The sequence below is a fragment of the Emys orbicularis genome, chromosome 21, assembly GCF_028017835.1.
Source record: "Emys orbicularis isolate rEmyOrb1 chromosome 21, rEmyOrb1.hap1, whole genome shotgun sequence".
NCBI lineage: Eukaryota > Metazoa > Chordata > Testudines > Emydidae > Emys > Emys orbicularis.
In genome coordinates, this window is record NC_088703.1 from 7,346,842 (window position 1) to 7,364,106 (window position 17,265).

General features: G+C 62.3%; 2 protein-coding genes across 2 annotated transcripts; both read left to right on the forward strand.

The window, feature by feature from the left end:
- Positions 1-1,856: 1,856 nt before the first annotated feature.
- LOC135893309 (ribonuclease T2-like) lies at positions 1,857-6,809 on the forward strand. Its single transcript, XM_065421108.1, has 7 exons — positions 1,857-1,898; positions 2,003-2,067; positions 2,573-2,683; positions 3,528-3,576; positions 3,782-3,852; positions 4,307-4,480; positions 6,797-6,809. The coding sequence occupies exons 1-7, from the start codon at positions 1,857-1,859 to the stop codon at positions 6,807-6,809; spliced, it is 525 nt and encodes a 174-aa protein (XP_065277180.1).
- Positions 6,810-8,941: 2,132 nt separating this feature from the next.
- On the forward strand, positions 8,942-15,902 carry ADAD2 (adenosine deaminase domain containing 2). Its single transcript, XM_065420666.1, has 8 exons — positions 8,942-8,960; positions 9,999-10,124; positions 11,481-11,631; positions 11,935-12,105; positions 12,621-12,835; positions 14,235-14,469; positions 15,066-15,198; positions 15,780-15,902. Exons 1-8 carry the CDS (start codon positions 8,942-8,944, stop codon positions 15,900-15,902), a joined length of 1,173 nt encoding a protein of 390 aa, XP_065276738.1.
- The last annotated feature ends 1,363 nt before the right edge of the window (positions 15,903-17,265 follow it).

The window sequence follows — 17,265 nt, forward strand, 5'->3', positions numbered from 1 at the left end:
GTGATGTGATATTTTGAGGGGGGGAGGGATAGATCAGTGGTTTGAGCATTGGGCTGCTAAACCCAGGGTTATGAGCTCAATCCTTGAGGGGGCCACTTAGGGATCTGGGGCAAAAATCTGTCTGGGGATTGGTCCTGCTCTGAGCAGGGGGTTGGACTAGATAACCTCCTGAGGTCTCTTCCAACCCTGATATTCTATGACTATGATATGAGGTTAGATCAGCCCATTGATGTGATATGGGGAGGATACCAGGTTAGGTGGGCCCATTGGCTTGCTTTATGGAGTGTCCTATCCCCCCCAGCCGGCCCTGCCCCTCCTGGCCCCTTCCCCCACCGGAGCCAGAGCGCCCTCCCGTGGTCACTAGCCTCTACCCCCAGCATGCTCAGCGGGCAGCACATGCCCCCCCCCCAGTCCACCTGTGACCCCCAGCCCCTAAATGCTGGGTGGGCAGGCCGCACACGGCCCCTCCAGCTCCCAAGTGCTGGGTAGGAGGCGCCCAGCCCTTCCCAAGCACATGGTGGGCAGCGCCAGGCACCCCCCAGGCCTGGGCACCTCAAGTCCCGGCCACAGGCTGTCCATGGCCACCTAGCCCTAGCCCCAGCACGCTTCCCTGAGGAGGAGCAGCCAGCCTGCCTGGGCTGGGGCCAAGGGGGAAGGGCAAGCAGGAGGAGGCCTTCTGGGCAGGGCTACACTGGGCTGTTTGGGGAGGCACAGCCAGGGCTCCTGGGTTCTATTCCCAGCTCTCGGAGGGCAGTGAGTGTCTAGTGGTTAGAGTGGGGGTTGAGAGCCAGGATTTCTGGGTCCCATCTCTAGCTCTGGGAAGGGAGTGGGGTCCAGTCGTGGTGCTAAGGGTGTGGCAGCACCCTCTGGCTTGAAGTGGTTTCCATCCTGTACAGAGTTTAGTTTTGTTCAATGGCTCTCAGCACCTCCCACTATAAAAACTGTTCCAACGACACTGGGTCTAGTAGTTAGAGCAGGGGAGGCTGGGAGCCAGGCATGGGCGGCGGGGATAAGAGGCCAGGGGAGGCATCTGGCCCGTGCTCCGCTCAGAGGCCCTGCGACCGCTCGACCTCTTCCCCCCAAGGCCCCATCCTCACTCCGCCCTTTCCCAAGTTCCCATCCGCCCACATGGGAGCCTCAGGGGAGGGGGTGGAGGCACAAACGGCAAGCAGGCAAGTGGGGGGGTCTCTGGGGAGGGGGCAAAGAGGTGCAAGTGGCGGGGGCCTTGGGGGAAGAGACGTGAGAGGTGGGAAGGGGTGGGCGGGGAGCCTCACAGGAGTGTGCGGAGAGAGTCTGAGGGTGGAGTGTGGGTGGGGCTTTGGCAGGAGGAGGCTGAGCGGGAGCGGGCCTTGGGGCAGGGCCGCAGTCCGGGCTTGCCTAGCCTCCCCAAATGGAGGAGTCCCATGCTGCCCATGGAGCCAGGACTCCTGGGTTCTATTCCTGGCTCTCCCACAGACTCCCAATCTGACCTGGCGCAGGCCATATCTCCCTCCCTGGTGCCTCAGTTTCCCCTATGTGTGAGACGGGTACCAGTGTGAATGGATGCAAAGCCGTGGAGAATCTAGTCCCTTCTCCCGGAGTCTCCTCGGTAGGCCTGGGTAAGCAGCCAACTGCTCCAGACCCTGGATGACGTATGGGCAGGCCGGGGCTGAGGGCTAGATCTGAGGAATGGAAAGAATAAATCCACCCTTATCCGACCCCACCCCGGGGTACATGGCTGGGAGGCTGGTGTTGCAGGGGGCACTGCCTCCTCCTGGAGCCCTCGCGGGGGAGAAGGAGGTGATTCCCCGGCTTGATTGCTGATGGCGGGGGCGGGGTGGAGGGCACTGACGGATTGTGGTCTCATCTCAGCGGGGATGGAGATGGAGCACGGCCTGCTGGGAACTGATGTCTCCTCTGTATGTGGGAGGGTGACACTGGGACAAATTGTGGGACCCCTGTCCCCGCCCCCGGCACAAGGGAGGGGCCTCTCAGCCTTGCCTGCTCTTCTCTCCTTCACCAGGATCTGCCCAAGCAGCTGGCCCAGCACAGGCCCACCTTCCTCAATGCCAACAGCTTCAAATTCTGGTGAGTGGAGCGGCCGGGGAGTGGGGGCCTCTCAAGCCCACCACGGGGAGCAGGGGCTGGGGCACTAGAGGGGAGGGGATGAGAGAGGGGGGCAAGGGCTGTGACAGGGCGAGGTGGGGTTGGAGAGATGTGTCAGGGGGTAGAGCTGGGACTCAGGGAGGGAATGGGGCAAGCTGCAGGGAGAAAGCGTAGAGAGGGGGGATGCCACGGGGCGGGAGCTGGGGGGGATGGGAAGCTGCAGGGGAGGGGAGACAGCCAGGGGGAGGTATTGGGGAGGCCGTAGGGAGGAATGCTCAAGAGGCAGTAGGCACGGGTGGTAGGCACAGGTGGGAGCTCGTACGGGGTTGGGGTGTCAGCCCATCGCGGTTCTCCTTGTGAATGCCACCAGGCTCCAGGGAACCCCACGGCTGGCAGATCCCCCTGCCTCCCAGCCTTGATTCCCAGCATGTAGCCTGGGGGGCGGGATGTGACTGCCTCAGGGGCATTTACCCCACTCCCACCCCAGGAGGGAAGTGTGGCAGAAGCACAGGACCTGCGCTGGGTGCGTGGAAGCCTTGAGCTCCCCCAGCAAGTGCTTCGGGGCGGCCCTCGCCCTGCGCACCATGTACATCAACGGGTGAGCTGGGCATTGGGCGCAGAGTGAGCCTGGCAGCCAGGTGGGTGAGCAAGAGAGAATAGACCTCCTGGGGGGGGCACTTCCAAACCCCACCCCACACTCCTTGGTGACAGCAAAGTTCTCATTGGGGCAGGGGCTTGGAGAGGGGTTTGGACTCCCTTGGTTATGGGCCAAGGGATTGGGACACCTCATAGGGCAGGTGGGACTCTGTGGGGGGATCTATCACAAGTAGATCTCTCATGCATGGGTCTATAGGGTGGGGATCTATTATTAGGGGATCTTCATCTGAGAGTTCTGTAGTGAGGAGATCTCTAGTAAGGAGATCTCAGTGTAGGAGATCCATAGTGAGGGGATCTCTCAGTGTTGGGGGTCTCTAGTGAGGGGATCTCAGTGTTGGAGATCCATAGTGAGGGGATCTCTAGTGAGGGGATCTATCACTGCTGGGGATCTCTAGTGAGGGGATCTTGGTGTTGGGGATCTCTAGTGAGAGGATCTCTCAGTGGTGGGGAAGTATAGAGAGAGGCTGAGACAATCTGTAACAGGGGTACAGCTCTCCTTTGGGGATCGATGTACAGTACTGGGGTCTCTTGATCAGGAGATCTATAATGGGGTGATCTGCAGGTCAGCACTTTCTCTCAGGGGGATGATTATGGGGTGAATAGGGACTCTGTCAGGGGGTGGTTCTGCCTATTGCTGAAGGTGGGGCTCCCTCTCTCTGGGCAGTGCTCTATGGGGTGGGGTAGGGGCTCATGGAGGAGGCTGGTGGCACTGCAGTGCTGGCATCATGGAGTGATTTTACCTCCCCCCACTCCGGCTGACCTCAATTCATTTCCCTTTTGCACAGAGCGTTCCAGAGAGCCGGGATCCTCCTGTCCTGCAATCACAGCTACCAGGTACCCCCTTGTGCTCCTGCCCCACAGGCTCCCTGGGGCCCCATCCCTGGTGTGAGTGGCTTGGCTCATCCCCCCTTGGGATCCCTGGCTTTTTCTGGCTGGGTTTGCCCTTGGCTGCTGATGGTTTGTGGAGGGGGAATTCCTACCTCCCCCTGTCACCACCCCAGTGTCCTGCTCTCTGATTTATCCCATCCTGTTTCTGCAGCTCCACTCCCTTCAGGAGGCTTTGGTTCCCATCATGGGAAAGGAGCATGAGCTGCAGTGCGTGACCCATGGGCTTTCTCATGCTCCCCAGGGGCATGCAGGCGACAGCTGTGGGGCAGAGTAGGGGACACTGGGGATTCTGGGTAATAAACAATGGGGCAGTGGGTGTGAGCAGGGGCTACAGGGAATTCTGGAAAACAGAGACTGGGGTGCTGGGGTTGGGCAGAGCCCCAGGGGATTCTGGGTAACAGAGAATGGGACACAGGAGTTGTGCAGGAGCAATGGGGGATTGTGGGTGCTGAGGCCAAGCAGGGGTTTGGGGTCACAGAGAATGGGGATGTGGGGCTGGGTAGGGCCGTATGTTTTTGCTGAGCTGAGCTCCTGCTCCACTCCCAGGCCTTCTACACAAGCTATGAGAGATCTGGCCCTCCTGCAGCAGGGAGTTCCGCAGGTTGATGCACGGCAAAGCTTTTATTTCTGCTCCTCGGTTCTAGGCCTCACCACCCATCTTCTCTCTCGGTGTGCTGCAGGCCCGCCAGGTCCTGGTGCAGCTCAAGGTCTCTCTCTTCAGCAACTTCTCTGCTGGGTGCCTGGAGGAGGGAACCAGGGATTTCTCCCTCTATCGGCCCTGCGAAAACCAGAGAAGCATCTTCTACTTCCCTCCAAACCAGAAGAACCCACGGGACCCCTGCCCCTGCTGGTGGGGAGTGGGAGGGTTTTGTGGCTCAGCAGCAGAGAGCCCCTTTGGGAAGGTTCCCCCAGGGAAGGCTGGAAATCAGGGTCCCCGTCACCAGAATAAAGTCCTCAGGAAGGATCGACTGAGTCTGGTGCGAGGGATTATTTTGTTAGCATGGCCCCTGCTACAGAACCACGGCCACCGGCTACACGGCACCCAGGCGTCCGGGACACAAAGTGGTTATAAGGGAAACAAATTCCTCCGGCGGAGGGGGTAAAGGGAGGGCGCCCCCTAGACAAGCTGGGAAGCTGGGAGGTGGGTGACAGCAGGAAGCCTGGCCCTCAAGATTGAGACTCACCAACTCATCACAGCAGTGGCTGCACAAAGTACCACCAGATCCTGTGTCTCTGCACCCCCCCCTCCCTGCTGCATCCCTGGTGTGGGGGGGTGTCTGGTCATTGAAGCCCCCCCACCCCAGGGGGGGTCCGGTCACTGCAGCACACTCTCCCCCCCACCCCGCCCCTCCGGTGAGGGGTGTCTGGCTCATTGCATGCAGCCCCCACCCATCCAAACACGGGGGGGCGGGGAGAGGGAGCTTTCTTCTTGCGCTCTAATTGGTCAGGGCTCTGTCTCCTCTTCCTATTGGCTGTGTCGGGGGGGGGGGGGGGGTGGAGCTTCCCAGGGCGGGGTTGGGCGTCAGGGGGCCCCGAGGCGCCTCTTGAGCAGCACGTGGAGCGGCCTGGAGCGCGAGAGGGTAAAATTGGTGGGGGCCCGCCTCAAATACACCCCAGCCCCCCGCCCCAAATGCCTTCCACCCCCTCCTCTTCTAGCTCCTCCGCCCCAAATACCTCCCATCCTGCCCCTCTTCTACCACCTGCCCCAAATACCTCCCACCCTCCCCCCTCTTCTACCCCCCCTCCCCAAATGCCTTCCACCCCCTCCTCTTCTAGCCCCCCGCCCCAAATACCTCCCACCCCCCCTCTTCTACCCCCTGCTCCCCAAATACCTCCCATCCTTCCCCTCTTCTACCCCCCGCTCCCCAAATACCTCCCATCCTGCCCCTCTTCTACCTCCTGCCTCCAAATACCTCCCATCCCCCCATGTCTTCTAGCCCCCCGCCCCAAATACCTCCCATCCTGCCCCTCTTCTACCTCCTGCCCCCAAATACCTCCCATCCCCCCATCTCTTCTAGCCCCCCGCCCCAATACCTCCCATCCTGCCCCAATACCTCCCATCCTGCCCCTCTTCTAGCCCCCCGCCCCAAATACCTCCCATCCTGCCCCTCTTCTAGCCCCCTGCCCCAAATACCTCCCATCCTGCCCCTCTTCTAGCCCCCTGCCCCAAATACCTCCCCCTCTTCTACCTCTTGCCCCCAAATACCTCCCATCCTCCCCCCTCTTCTACCCCCTGCTCCCTAAATACCTCCCCCCTCTTCTAGCCCCCTGCCCCCAAATACCTCCCATCCCTCCTCTTCTACCCCCTGCCCCAAATACCTCCCATCCCCCCATCTCTTCTAGCACCCTGCCCCAAATACCGCCCTCCAAATATCTCCCAGCCCCCCTCTTCTAAACCCCTCCCCCCAAATATCTTCCACCCTCCTCCTCTTCTACCCCCTGCCCCAAATACCTCCCACGCCTCCTCTTCTAGCCCCCCACCCCCAAATATCTCCCATCCTCCCCCTCTTCTTGCCCCTTGTCCCCAATAGTTCCCACCCCCCTCTGCCCAAATACCTCCCATCCTCCTTGTCTTCTAACTCCTCTCCCCCCAGTTCCTCCCCCTCTTGTAGCCCCACCCCCAAATACCTCCCACCCCGTCTTCTAGCTCCCTTCCTCCAAATACCTCCCATCCTCTCCCCTCTTCTAGCCCCCCAAATACCTCCCAATCTCCCCTCTTCTAGCCCCCATCATCCTTCCTCTAGTCTCCATCCCCTCCTCTAGCCCCCAGCCCTGCCTCTAACCCCTCCTAACACCTACCCTGACCCCCCAGCACTCCCTCTAGACCCTCCCAAATACCATGACCCCTCCACTTCCTCCATTTTTAGACCCCCCCCAACACCTGCCTTGACCCCCTCTCCCTCTATATCCCCCAACACCTACCCTGATCTCTAACATCCTTTCCTGTAGCCCAGGGGTTTTCAACCTTTTTCATTTGTGGACCCCCAAAACATTTCAAAGGGAGGTGCGGACTGCTTTGGAAATCTCAGACGTACTCTGCAGACCCCCAGGGAGCCGCGTACCATAGGTTGAAAACCACTGACCCAGGACCCCCTTCTCCCCTCCAAACATCTACCCCAGCACCTCTGTCCTCTAGACCCCCTGCCCACCCGCTTTCCTCCTCTAGCCTTCAGAGATGAAAGGAACCAGAAAGGTTCCCGAGAGCTGGGCGGGCGAATGTGTTGCCCCCTCCACAGGCTGGCTGGACCATCCGAATTAATAATCCCTCCCCAATTGTAATCTCAGCTCCTACCCTAATTTGCCTCTGGCGCTAATTCTGCCTCCTCTGATTCCTTCCCCGCTAAACCTGCCTGTTCCCTTTACCCTGGCAATAAACCTCCCCCCTCCTCTAATCCCACCTCCTTCCCTAATCTGTTTCTGGCACTAATCCCACCTTCTCCTCCAACTCCCCCCCCCCCATGAACCTAGCCTCCCCAGGACCCGTCTCTAATCCTGCCCCCTCCTCTAATCCCCTCCCTGTGGCGCTAACTCTGCTTCCCATGCCTGGCTCTAACCTCCTAATCTCCCCCAGATCTAATCCCAGCCCCTCATCCCCTCCTAGTTCCCCCACTCCCTGTTCTGCTGTCTGACCCATGGCTGGGCTCTTGCTCCTTTCAGCTGGCATGGAAGGGGCTCCACCAGAGGGTCACGGAAACCCCCGGCTGGTGACTTCGCTCTGGATCCAGCCCTTGTCCCCGTGGGAGTGCCTGGACTCGGAGGGGAAGGATCCCTGGCCCGAGCCCGGCTCTCCAGGTTGCGCCTCCTGGCCAGGGGGTGTGGCTGTGCAGGGGGCAGCTGGTGGGCATGAGTTGGGTTGAGCAAATATCAGGGCTGGATTAAGCCAGTCCGGAGTCCTAGGTGCATCATGGCATTGGGCTCTGCCCCACCTGAAGTGACAGGGGGTGAGGCTCCCCTCCCCGAGAGGCAGGGGCATTGGTATGGCGCCCTATCCCCGGGAGTGGCAGCAGACCCTCTCTTCTCTGGGGCGGCAGGGCTGACAGCCCTTGCAGGGGGCCATACTACCCCCAGCAGCTGGGGAATGTCTGCTGGGGTGTGGGCAGGCACTCTCCCCTTCCTGTCACACACAGCTCTCAGGGGGGTGGGCTTGGCCAGGCCCCTGGAGCAGTAGGGCTGGGAGTCAACACCCAGTGAAGCTGAGGCAGTTCCCCCACACTCAGTGATAGGCTCAGGCTCTCGGTGGGCTCCGGCTCTCGGCAGACTCAGGCAGCATCAGTCACATCCCAAGCAGCTCCCCCCTTGCAGCCATGGGCCCAGGCTCTCAGCAGACTCAGGCAGCATCAGTCACATCCCGAGCAGCTCCCCCCTTGCAGCCATGGGCCCAGGCTCTCGGCAGACTCAGGCAGCGTCAGTCACATCCCGAGCAGCTCCCCCCTTGCAGCCATGGGCCCAGGCTCTCGGCAGACTCAGGCAGCGTCAGTCACATCCCGAGCAGCTCCCCCCTTGCAGCCATGGGCCCAGGCTCTCGGCAGACTCAGGCAGCGTCAGTCACATCCCGAGCAGCTCCCCCCTTGCAGCCATGGGCCCAGGCTCTCGGCAGACTCAGGCAGCGTCAGTCACATCCCGAGCAGCTCCCCCCTTGCAGCCGTGGGCTCAGGCAGCATTGTCACCTCAGTTACGCTCGGGTTACAATTTTTGAGCTTTTCTTGCTAACCACAAGAACGGTATTTTGCTTTTGGGTGCAAGGCGAGTTCCTGCTGGGGTCTCGTGACTCTGGGAGCTGGGGGCCTCTGCCATCCCCCCTGGTGGTTTGGGGACAGGCTGGCACATGGCAGGGAGCTCCCAGTACAGTTTAACCAGACGAGACTGAGATGTGGACCCTGTTAGTAAGCGGGGGGAGCCATGGTGGGTGTGTGGCTGCAGGTTGTGGGGAGAGCTGGACAGCATGGCGTAGTGTGGGCTTGGTAGAAAGGGCTGGGGTTGGATGGATGGATGGTGTGGCATAGTGGAGGGTGAGGATGGGGGTGTGGCTGGCTGGATGGCATGGCCTAGCGTGGGGGGCCAGGAGGTGGGGTACAGGGGGTGGCTGGATGGCTTTGTACGGGGTGGGCAGTGAGGCTGGGGTGCAGTGGGTTTAGCTGGAGAGACTCACGCCTGCATTTCCAACCGTGTGCCAATATCCATCCCTGGTGTCAGTCCCCCTGGAGAGCCCTCGTCTGGGCCCATTCCGCCCTGGGAGTGGCCGTTGCTGAGGCCGTGCGCCAGAAACCCCAGGGTGCTGCTCAGCCAGTGCGCCCCGAGCCAGCTGCTCCATATGGAGACGGGGAACCCAGGTGAGTGTGACGGTGACTCCGAGCAGAGCAGTACCGGGCAGCTGGCCCCATAAAGCCAGGTGGGGACCCCAGAATCCCCAGCCTGTGCGGATAATGCTCAGCATCAAAGATCTTTAATCTCTCGGGAGTTAGTGGCTAAGCTGGGAGTAGAACCCAGGCATCCTGGTGCCCAGCCCTCTCCCTGACCCCGCTCTCAGCACTAGAGCCCCCACACCCCTCCGAGAACCGGGGAATAGAACCCAGGCATCCTGGTTCCCAGCCCCCCACTCTAACCACTTGACCCCACTCCCCTCCCAGAACTGGGGAATAGGACCCAGGGGTCCTGCCTTGTGCCGGGGGTGCTCTGGTGCTCCCTAAAGCGACCGCTCCCCCTGCCCCTTGCGATTGGCGGCACTTTCTCTCTTGTCCTATAGCCAGAGCAGCGGCCAGAGGCCTATTTCCTGAGACCTCCGGTCACAGGCAAGAGCCAGGTGCCCCCGGGCAGCCCTGTCTGGCCCCACCGGGCCCAGTCCTGGGGGTCCCCCTAACTCATCTCCCCCAGCTGTGCCCAGGCCTGGGCATCCCTGTCTGGCCCCATCACGCTGCTTCCCATGCCACGTGCCCTGTCCAACCCCATTGCGTCGCTCTGAACCCTGCCCTCTCCCAGGCCTTCTCCTCTGGCCTGTCATGCCACATGCGTCTGTGCCCAGTTCCTGATTTCCCCCCTCCTGGATTTCCATGGTGCCACTCCCCCAACCGTGTGCCTGATCTGACCCCGTCGCACTGCTCCCCCCAGCGTGCCCCATCTCCCCAGCTCCCTGCGTGCCTGGTCTGATCCCGTCGCACTGCTCCCCCTGGTGTGCCCAATCCCTCTGCTGCTGCCCCCGGGTGCCCAGTCTGATTCCGTCGCACTGCCCCCCCTCCCCCGTGTGCCCGGTCTGACCCCCACCTGACATAAGGGGGTTACACTGACGCCCATCACTGCAGTGTCTGGGCCGAGTCCCTCGATGCCCAGGGACCAGATCTGCTCTCTTCACACTCCCCGTCCCCCTGCTGCAGAAAACGTGTTCTCCCACGTGCATCGTTGTGCGGCCCTCACCAGCGACACCTTCGATCGGCTCCTGGCAGGGGACCTGCAGTACTGGAGCTGTAAGAGCAGCGTGGCAGCCTTCATCCTGGAGCGAGGTGAGGAGCATCTGGCTGGCCAGGCCCTGCCTGCCCCCCCCCCCACCCCACAAGGCTGGATGGCTGCAGGAGAAGCTCACCCTTCCCCTGGCACCTTGAAGGAACCCGTTGAGCAGATGCAGCCGGGCAGCTGATGGCCTGCAGGGGGCTGACCCAGGCACTGCGGTGTGTGTTGGACAGAGGTGGCGCTCTCCCCGGCAGGGGAGATGCACCCAGCCCTGTGGGGTGGGAGGTTGGGGTGTATGGACTGGGGAGAACCCTCCGCAGATGAAAGAACAAATGGGTGGCTGATCATAAATGGGTTGGTGCGTTCCCTGGTGCTTGGAGCCAGGACTCCTGGGTTCTATCCCCAGTTTTCAGAGGGGAGTGTCATTTAAGGGTCGGAGCCAGGAATATAAGCTAGGAAACCTGCCCATTGCCGCCTTCCAAATTCTAAGTGATGCAGAAGTCCCAGAACCAGGAATAGAACCCAGGAGTCCTGGCTCCCAGCCCCCTCCCCTCTTTAACCATTAGAGCCCACTCCCCTCCCTGAGCTGGGGATAGAACCCAGGAGTCCTGGCTCCCAGCCCCCTCCCCTCTTTAACCATTAGAGCCCACGCCCCTCCCCGAGCTGGGGATAGAACCCAGGAGTCCTGGCTCCCAGCCCCGGCTCCCAGCCCCCTCCCCTCTTTAACCATTAGAGCCCACGCCTCTCCCTGAGCTGGGGATAGAACCCAGGAGTCCTGGCTCCCAGCCCCCTCCCCTCTTTAACCATTAGAGCCCACTCCCCTCCCTGAGCTGGGGATAGAACCCAGGAGTCCTGGCTCCCAGCCCCCTCCCCTCTTTAACCATTAGAGCCCACTCCCCTCCCTGAGCTGGGGATAGAACCCAGGAGTCCTGGCTCCCAGCCCCCTCCCCTCTTTAACCATTAGAGCCCATGCCTCTCCCTGAGCTGGGGATAGAACCCAGGAGTCCTGGCTCCCAGCCCCCTCCCCTCTTTAACCATTAGAGCCCACTCCCCTCCCTGAGCTGGGGATAGAACCCAGGAGTCCTGGCTCCCAGCCCCCTCCCCTCTTTAACCATTAGAGCCCACTCCCCTCCCTGAGCTGGGGATAGAACCCAGGAGTCCTGGCTCCCAGCCCCCTCCCCTCTTTAACCATTAGAGCCCATGCCTCTCCCTGAGCTGGGGATAGAACCCAGGAGTCCTGGCTCCCAGCCCCCCGGCTCTGATCACTAAACTGGAGGAGACACAGTAGTCTGAGGCTGGGGCAGTGATGAGGGCAGGTTACCCCTGGCCCTGCTGCCTCCTCCCTCCCTCCTCAGTCTTTGACCTCCTGGTGCCCCAGCACTGTGGTTTAACCCTTCCCTGCCCTGCAGAGGTGATGGACACGCAGCAGGGTTGCAGGGAGAGCTTTGAGCTGGTGGCTCTGGGCACTGGCGATACCTGCTACGGTGGCTGGCTGGATTTCAGGGGCTGGCGGCTCCATGACACGCATGGCCTGGTGGTGGCTCGCCGGGCGCTGCAGAGGTGAGATGTGCTCCGGTCGCTACGCTGCAATGGGAGGCTGGCTGGCTGGGCTAGAGATGGGGAGGGGCCCATGGGGTCTGGAGGAGCCAGCCCATAACAGGGAGGGGCCCCGATCCTCCTTATCAAGGATGGAGCCTAGCAGTTGTCATAGGGGACTCTGTCCCTCCCATAGGCAGGATGTGAAGGTTGGGGAGATCAGTCCGATCCTGTGGGGGTGGAGGCAGGGGTCCGAGCTCTTGTGGGACCAGTCCCGGCCGTGACGGGGGATCTCTGCTCCCCCCCCCTCGCCCCCCCCCCGCCCAGCAGGTACCTGTACAAACAGCTGCTGCTGTGGTGCAACCTGAAGGACCCAGCGGACCAGGAGAAGTGCATCTTCCAGCCCTCGGCGGAGGGGGGGCTGCTGCCCCTCAAGCCGAAGGTCTTTGTGCACCTGTATCTGAGCCGCACACCCACAGGGGCCTCCGAGAACTTCCCGTGAGTGTGGGGGCTGGGGGGGAGAAGGGTCGAGGGTGTGGGGCGGTGCTGGGGAGTGCCAGGGCAGTGCCGTGGGACATGGGGGTGGGGTGGTGCTGTGGGGGGGGGGGGGTTAGAGCTGGGGATCAACAGTGCGATGACGGAGGCAGAGGAGTGGGACAGAACTAGGAGGCAGGGTGCTGCCGTGGGGCAGAGGAGCACGGCAGAGCTGGGGAGCAGAACTAGGGTGTGGCAGGGCAGTGGGGTGGAGCTGAGGGGCCGAGATGTGGGGCAGTGGGGTGGCAGAGAGGTGCTGGGGGTGTGGTGCTCAGAATGGTGGGGATCTGCTGCGGGGCAGAGGTGTGGGTTGATGCTGGGGGGTGCTGCTGTGGGGCTGGGGACTGTTTGTCTTTTCTCCCTAGAAATCAGCCCTCTTTCTAGTGGCTGATAAACCCTGAGCTGCCCCCAGCCCAGTGCCCCTGTCCCCTGCCCCCCTGTGACCCGCCGTGCCCGTCCCCCCGCCCCGCTCACTGCAGCATACCGTTCCCGGGGAGGAAGCCCTCGGTCGGCCTCTACGTCCATGCCAAGGGCGCGCTGATGCCCGTCTCCAGCTGCCCCCCAAGCCTGCTGGCCGCCTGGATCTGCTGCGCCTCGGGCAGTGACAAGCTGAGCCGCTGGAGCGTGCTGGGCCTGCAGGGGGCGCTCCTCAGCCACTTCATGGAGCCGCTGTACCTCTCCAGCATCATCCTAGGTGAGAACTGAGGCCACCGTGGGCAGGGGGGGCGCTCTGCTGCAGGGGGCTCATGGGGAGGTGTAATGGGGGGGGTCAGTAGCAGTGCCAGGCTGCAGGGAGTGGGGGGGGGCTAGTGGGGAGCAGGATGGTGCAGGGGGGTTCAGTAGGGGGCACTGTGCAGCAGGGAGTAGAGCATGGAGGGGGCTCGATGAGGGCACGGTGCTGAGGGAGTGGGGGAGGGGGTGGTCGGGAGAGGATCTGTGGAGTGGGGTGGAGGTTCAGTAGGGGGCGCTCTCCCCCCGCAGCACTGACCCCAGCGTGGCTCAAGGGGGCACTGTTCCCCATGCAGCGGGGCAGGGGCTCATTAGGGGGTGCTCTCCCTGCATAGCGCTGATCTCCATGTGTTACAAGGGGGTGCTGTGCTGCAGGGAGCGGGATAGGGGCTCAGTAGGGGGGCGCTGTTCCCGCACAGCGCTGACGCCAGCATGGCACTAGGGGGCGCTGTGCCGCAGGGAGTGGGATAGGGGCTCAGTAGGGGGCGCTGTCCCCAGCATGGCACTAGGGGGCGCTGTGCCGCAGGGAGTGGGATAGGGGCTCAGTAGGGGGCGCTGTCTCCAGCATGGCACTAGGGGGCGCTGTGCCGCAGGGAGTGGGATAGGGGCTCAGTAGGGGGCGCTGTCCCCAGCATGGCACTAGGGAGCGCTCTGCTGCAGGGAGTGGGGCAGGGGCTCAGTAGGGGGCGCTGTCCCCGCACAGCACTGACCCCAGCATGGCACTAGGGGGCGCTGTGCTGCAGGGAGCGGGGCAGGGGCTCAGTAGGGGGCGCTGTCCCCAGCATGGCACTAGGGGGCGCTGTGCTGCAGGGAGTGGGATAGGGGCTCAGTAGGGGGCGCTGTCCCCAGCATGGCACTAGGGGGTGCTGTGCTGCAGGGAGCGGGGCAGGGGCTCAGTAGGGGGCGCTGTCCCCAGCATGGCACTAGGGGGCGCTGTGCCGCAGGGAGTGGGATGGGGCTCAGTAGGGGGCGCTGTCCCCAGCATGGCACTAGGGGGCGCTGTGCTGCAGGGAGTGGGATAGGGGCTCAGTAGGGGGCGCTGTCCCCAGCATGGCACTAGGGGGCGCTGTGCCGCAGGGAGTGGGATGGGGCTCAGTAGGGGGCGCTGTCCCCAGCATGGCACTAGGGGGCGCTGTGCTGCAGGGAGTGGGATAGGGGCTCAGTAGGGGGCGCTGTCCCCAGCATGGCACTAGGGGGCGCTGTGCTGCAGGGAGTGGGATAGGGGCTCAGTAGGGGGCGCTGTCCCCAGCATGGCACAAGGGGGCGCTGTGCTGCAGGGAGCGGGGCGGAGGCTCAATGCCTTGGAAGGGGCCACGCAGCAATGGCCTTGCAGCTGCCTCGGCCTCTCTCCTCCCCCTGCCCAGCGGACCCCGGCCCCGACCAGCCCGCCCTGAACTGGGTCATCAACGAGCGGCTGCAGCTGGGCCCTGAGGCCGGCCTGCCAGCCCCCTACGCCCAGCACCAGGTCTGCTTCTTCCTGGGACCCCGCGTCGGCCCCCTCAGCTCCAGCGCCGAGTGCTGCAGGCTGAGCCTCAACTGGTGCTGCGGGGACGCAGCTCCAGAGCGGGTGGACGGTGCCACTGGGCTGGCCATGCTGAAGTGAGTGGGGGGCAGGGATCACGGTGCGGGGGGGGGGGAATTAATCTCTGGGTCCCCTGAGTCCCCTGGTGCCAGCAGGATGCTGGGGGATGATCCCCAGTGGACGGGGGTGGGGGGTGTACCCCGGGGGCTGCTCTCCGTAGCCAGGCTTCTCTGTTACATCCCCCATTAACACAGAGCTTGGGCTCCCCCCAGACGATGTCTCTGCCTCCTGCAGTGCCCCCCATCTAAGCCCCCTCCCCAGTCCAAACCTGTATCCCCCTGGAGCTGGGGGGCTGCGGAAATGGGCCCTGGAGCCTGGTTCACCCTCCGGTGCGGCCGCAGCTGGGTGTTCGCCCAGAGCCACCCCAGCCCGGTGGCCCGTGTGTGACATGAGCGAGCGTCTCCGTTCCTAATGGCAGAGAACTGCCGAGGCCCCGGTGGTAACTGGCCCCTCCGTGGGTGGCTGCGGATGGGTGCTGGGGCACTGGGACAAAGGTGTGTCTGTCCCCAGTCTGTGCATAAAGCCGGGTCACTAGCACCCACGGCTGTTGATCAGCAGCTGGAGCTGCCCTTGCCCCCTCTATCTGAGCGTCTCCTTCCTCCCCCCCCTCCAGAAACCCCGCCGTGGAGGACCAGGTCTTCCCCAGTCAGATCTGCAAAGCCGCCATGCTGCGATACTTCAGGGAGGTGGCGCAGCAGATGAACAGGAACGCCCTGCTGGCGCTGCCCACTTACCACCAAGCCAAGGTTGGGCGCTGCGCGGGGTAGGGGTGGGGAAGGGGGCATGTTATACGGGGGGGGAGGGGCTGCCAAGTGCTGAAGGGAAGATGCAGGAGGGTGGGGTATGTGGGTATGTCAGGAAGAATGGTAGGAGTCAGGACTCCTGGGTTCTGCTCCCAGCTGTGGGAGGGGAGAGGTCTAGTGGTTAGAAGAGGAGGAGGGGGATGGGGACTTGGGGTCAGGACTCCTGGGTTCTGTTCCCATCTGCCACTAACTCTGCATGTGACTTTAGTCAGATCGCTTCCCCAGTTTATGCCTCAGTCCCCGTTCTGTGTCGTGTCCCCCCAGCTCCGGCTCCGTAACATGGGGCTAGGGTGACCAGACAGCAAATGTGAAAAATCGGGACAGGGGCTGGGGGGTAATAGGAGCCTATATAAGAAAAAGACCCAAAAATCGGGACTGTCCCTATAAAATCAGGACAACTGGTCACCCTACATGGGGCTGATTCTGACCCCCGTCTCACTGCGAGACTTAAACCCTTTTGCTCGAGTCCGTTAACCCCGCCGTGCCCTGGCCAGTTCAGAGTGTGCCTCTTTCTCCCTCTTTAGACCCAGGCGGAGTCTTACCAGAGCGCCAAGGACCAGCTCTTCGCTTACCTGACCTCCCAAGGACTTGGCAAGTGGCCTCAGAAGTACCTGGTGGACAACTTCACCGGTCAGGCAGTGAAATAGCCCCGGGGGGTCTGGCCACCTGCCTCCCAGAAATGCTGCGGGGGGGGGGGGGCGCCACAGGAAGGAGTAAAATCTAGAGACTGTTGCAAATTTCGGGAGTTGGGGTTAGGGCTTTTAAACTCTGTTTGCCGTGCTGCATGGGGGAGGGGCCAGGGCTGTGAAGAAGGCCCACTTTTCATTTGATTTGTCTTTGAATTGTGAGGGCTGTCGATTTCCCCGGAGTGCTCCGGCTGGTTCAGCCCTGTTGGCGCAGAGCAGCTGCCAGCCTGCTTTCACGGATGGGTTAGTGCCGGTGCATTTAGCCCAGAATGTCTCCCTCTGTATCAGCCTTGTCCAGCCGTTAATTACACTCATCTATCCCCTAGATTGAGCTGCTTTTAGTCTCGCTCGCTCTCAGGCAGATTTTCCAGCCCTGGAATCATTCTTGTGGCTCTTTGAGCCCTTCCCAATGTGTCCGCAGCCTGTCTGAAGTGTGTCCATCAGAACAGGACGTGTGCCCCAGGCTGCACTGAGAGGTCCCACCCCCCGGCCTTGCTCCTACAGGATCCCCCTTGGCCGTTCACCTGAGTGCACCTGTGCAGTGGTCTGCCCCCAGACGCAGCGCAATCCGGTTGCTGCCTGTGGCACGCCAGGCTACAGCCCCACCCCGAGCTGGCTGCATGCGTGCGGTTCTGGGCCCTCGCTGGCCGGCCGGCCCGTTTAGCTGCCGGCACTGGTTGCAAGCAAAGCGTGAGCCCAGCTGCTCCCTGTGCTCGGAGGGTTTGGCCTGGCTCTTGAAATCAATAGGAAGGGGGGCAGGGTACACTGGGGGAGTATGCGTGGGTGCATGGCTGTATGCTGGGGACACCAAGAAGTGGTACGTGCCTGAATACCTTCAATGCGGAGGGTCGGGGTCCTTCCACAATCAGATGCTTTGGACAACGGCTGTACTGAGCTGCCCTGGCCACACTGGGAGCTAAATCCATGACACCGTCGCATCTCTCTCTCTTCCCTGGATAAAATAAAGGCTCACGGGTGGCCAAGCTGAGATCCTGGCCCCTCAGGACTGTGCCTTTTGTTAGCTTTGTGCTTTGGGCTCCTGCCTGGCTTCCCGTTCCGCAGCTGGGCATGACTTGCTTCACCGGCCCATTTATTTAACCTTTCGTCCTGCTCCGAAGCTGCTGGGGGTTGTTTGAGTCACTGCAGTCTGGCCTTAAGAAACGCAAGAACCTCAAGGAGCGAGCTGGAGCCTGCTGGCTGGGGAATGTGATGCAGGCAGGAGGGAGCGTGGCCCAGGGGTTAGAGCACTGGACACCTGATTCTATTCCTAGTGCAATGCCTGGGCCTGCTGGGGGACCATGGGTGAGTCATTTCCCTGCTCCGT

Bases quoted from the DNA above. Each gene is read 5' to 3' on its own strand.
- LOC135893309 (XM_065421108.1), top strand. From the start codon at position 1,857: ATGGAGATGGAGCACGGCCTGCTGGGAACTGATGTCTCCTCT. The intron at 1,899-2,002 runs GTATGTGGGAGG...CTCCTTCACCAG, and splicing joins TGGGAACTGATGTCTCCTCT to GATCTGCCCAAGCAGCTGGC. The intron at 2,068-2,572 runs GTGAGTGGAGCG...CTCCCACCCCAG, and splicing joins GCCAACAGCTTCAAATTCTG to GAGGGAAGTGTGGCAGAAGC.
- ADAD2 (XM_065420666.1), top strand. The intron at 10,125-11,480 runs GTGAGGAGCATC...CCTGCCCTGCAG, and splicing joins AGCCTTCATCCTGGAGCGAG to AGGTGATGGACACGCAGCAG. The intron at 15,199-15,779 runs GTTGGGCGCTGC...CTCCCTCTTTAG, and splicing joins CCACTTACCACCAAGCCAAG to ACCCAGGCGGAGTCTTACCA.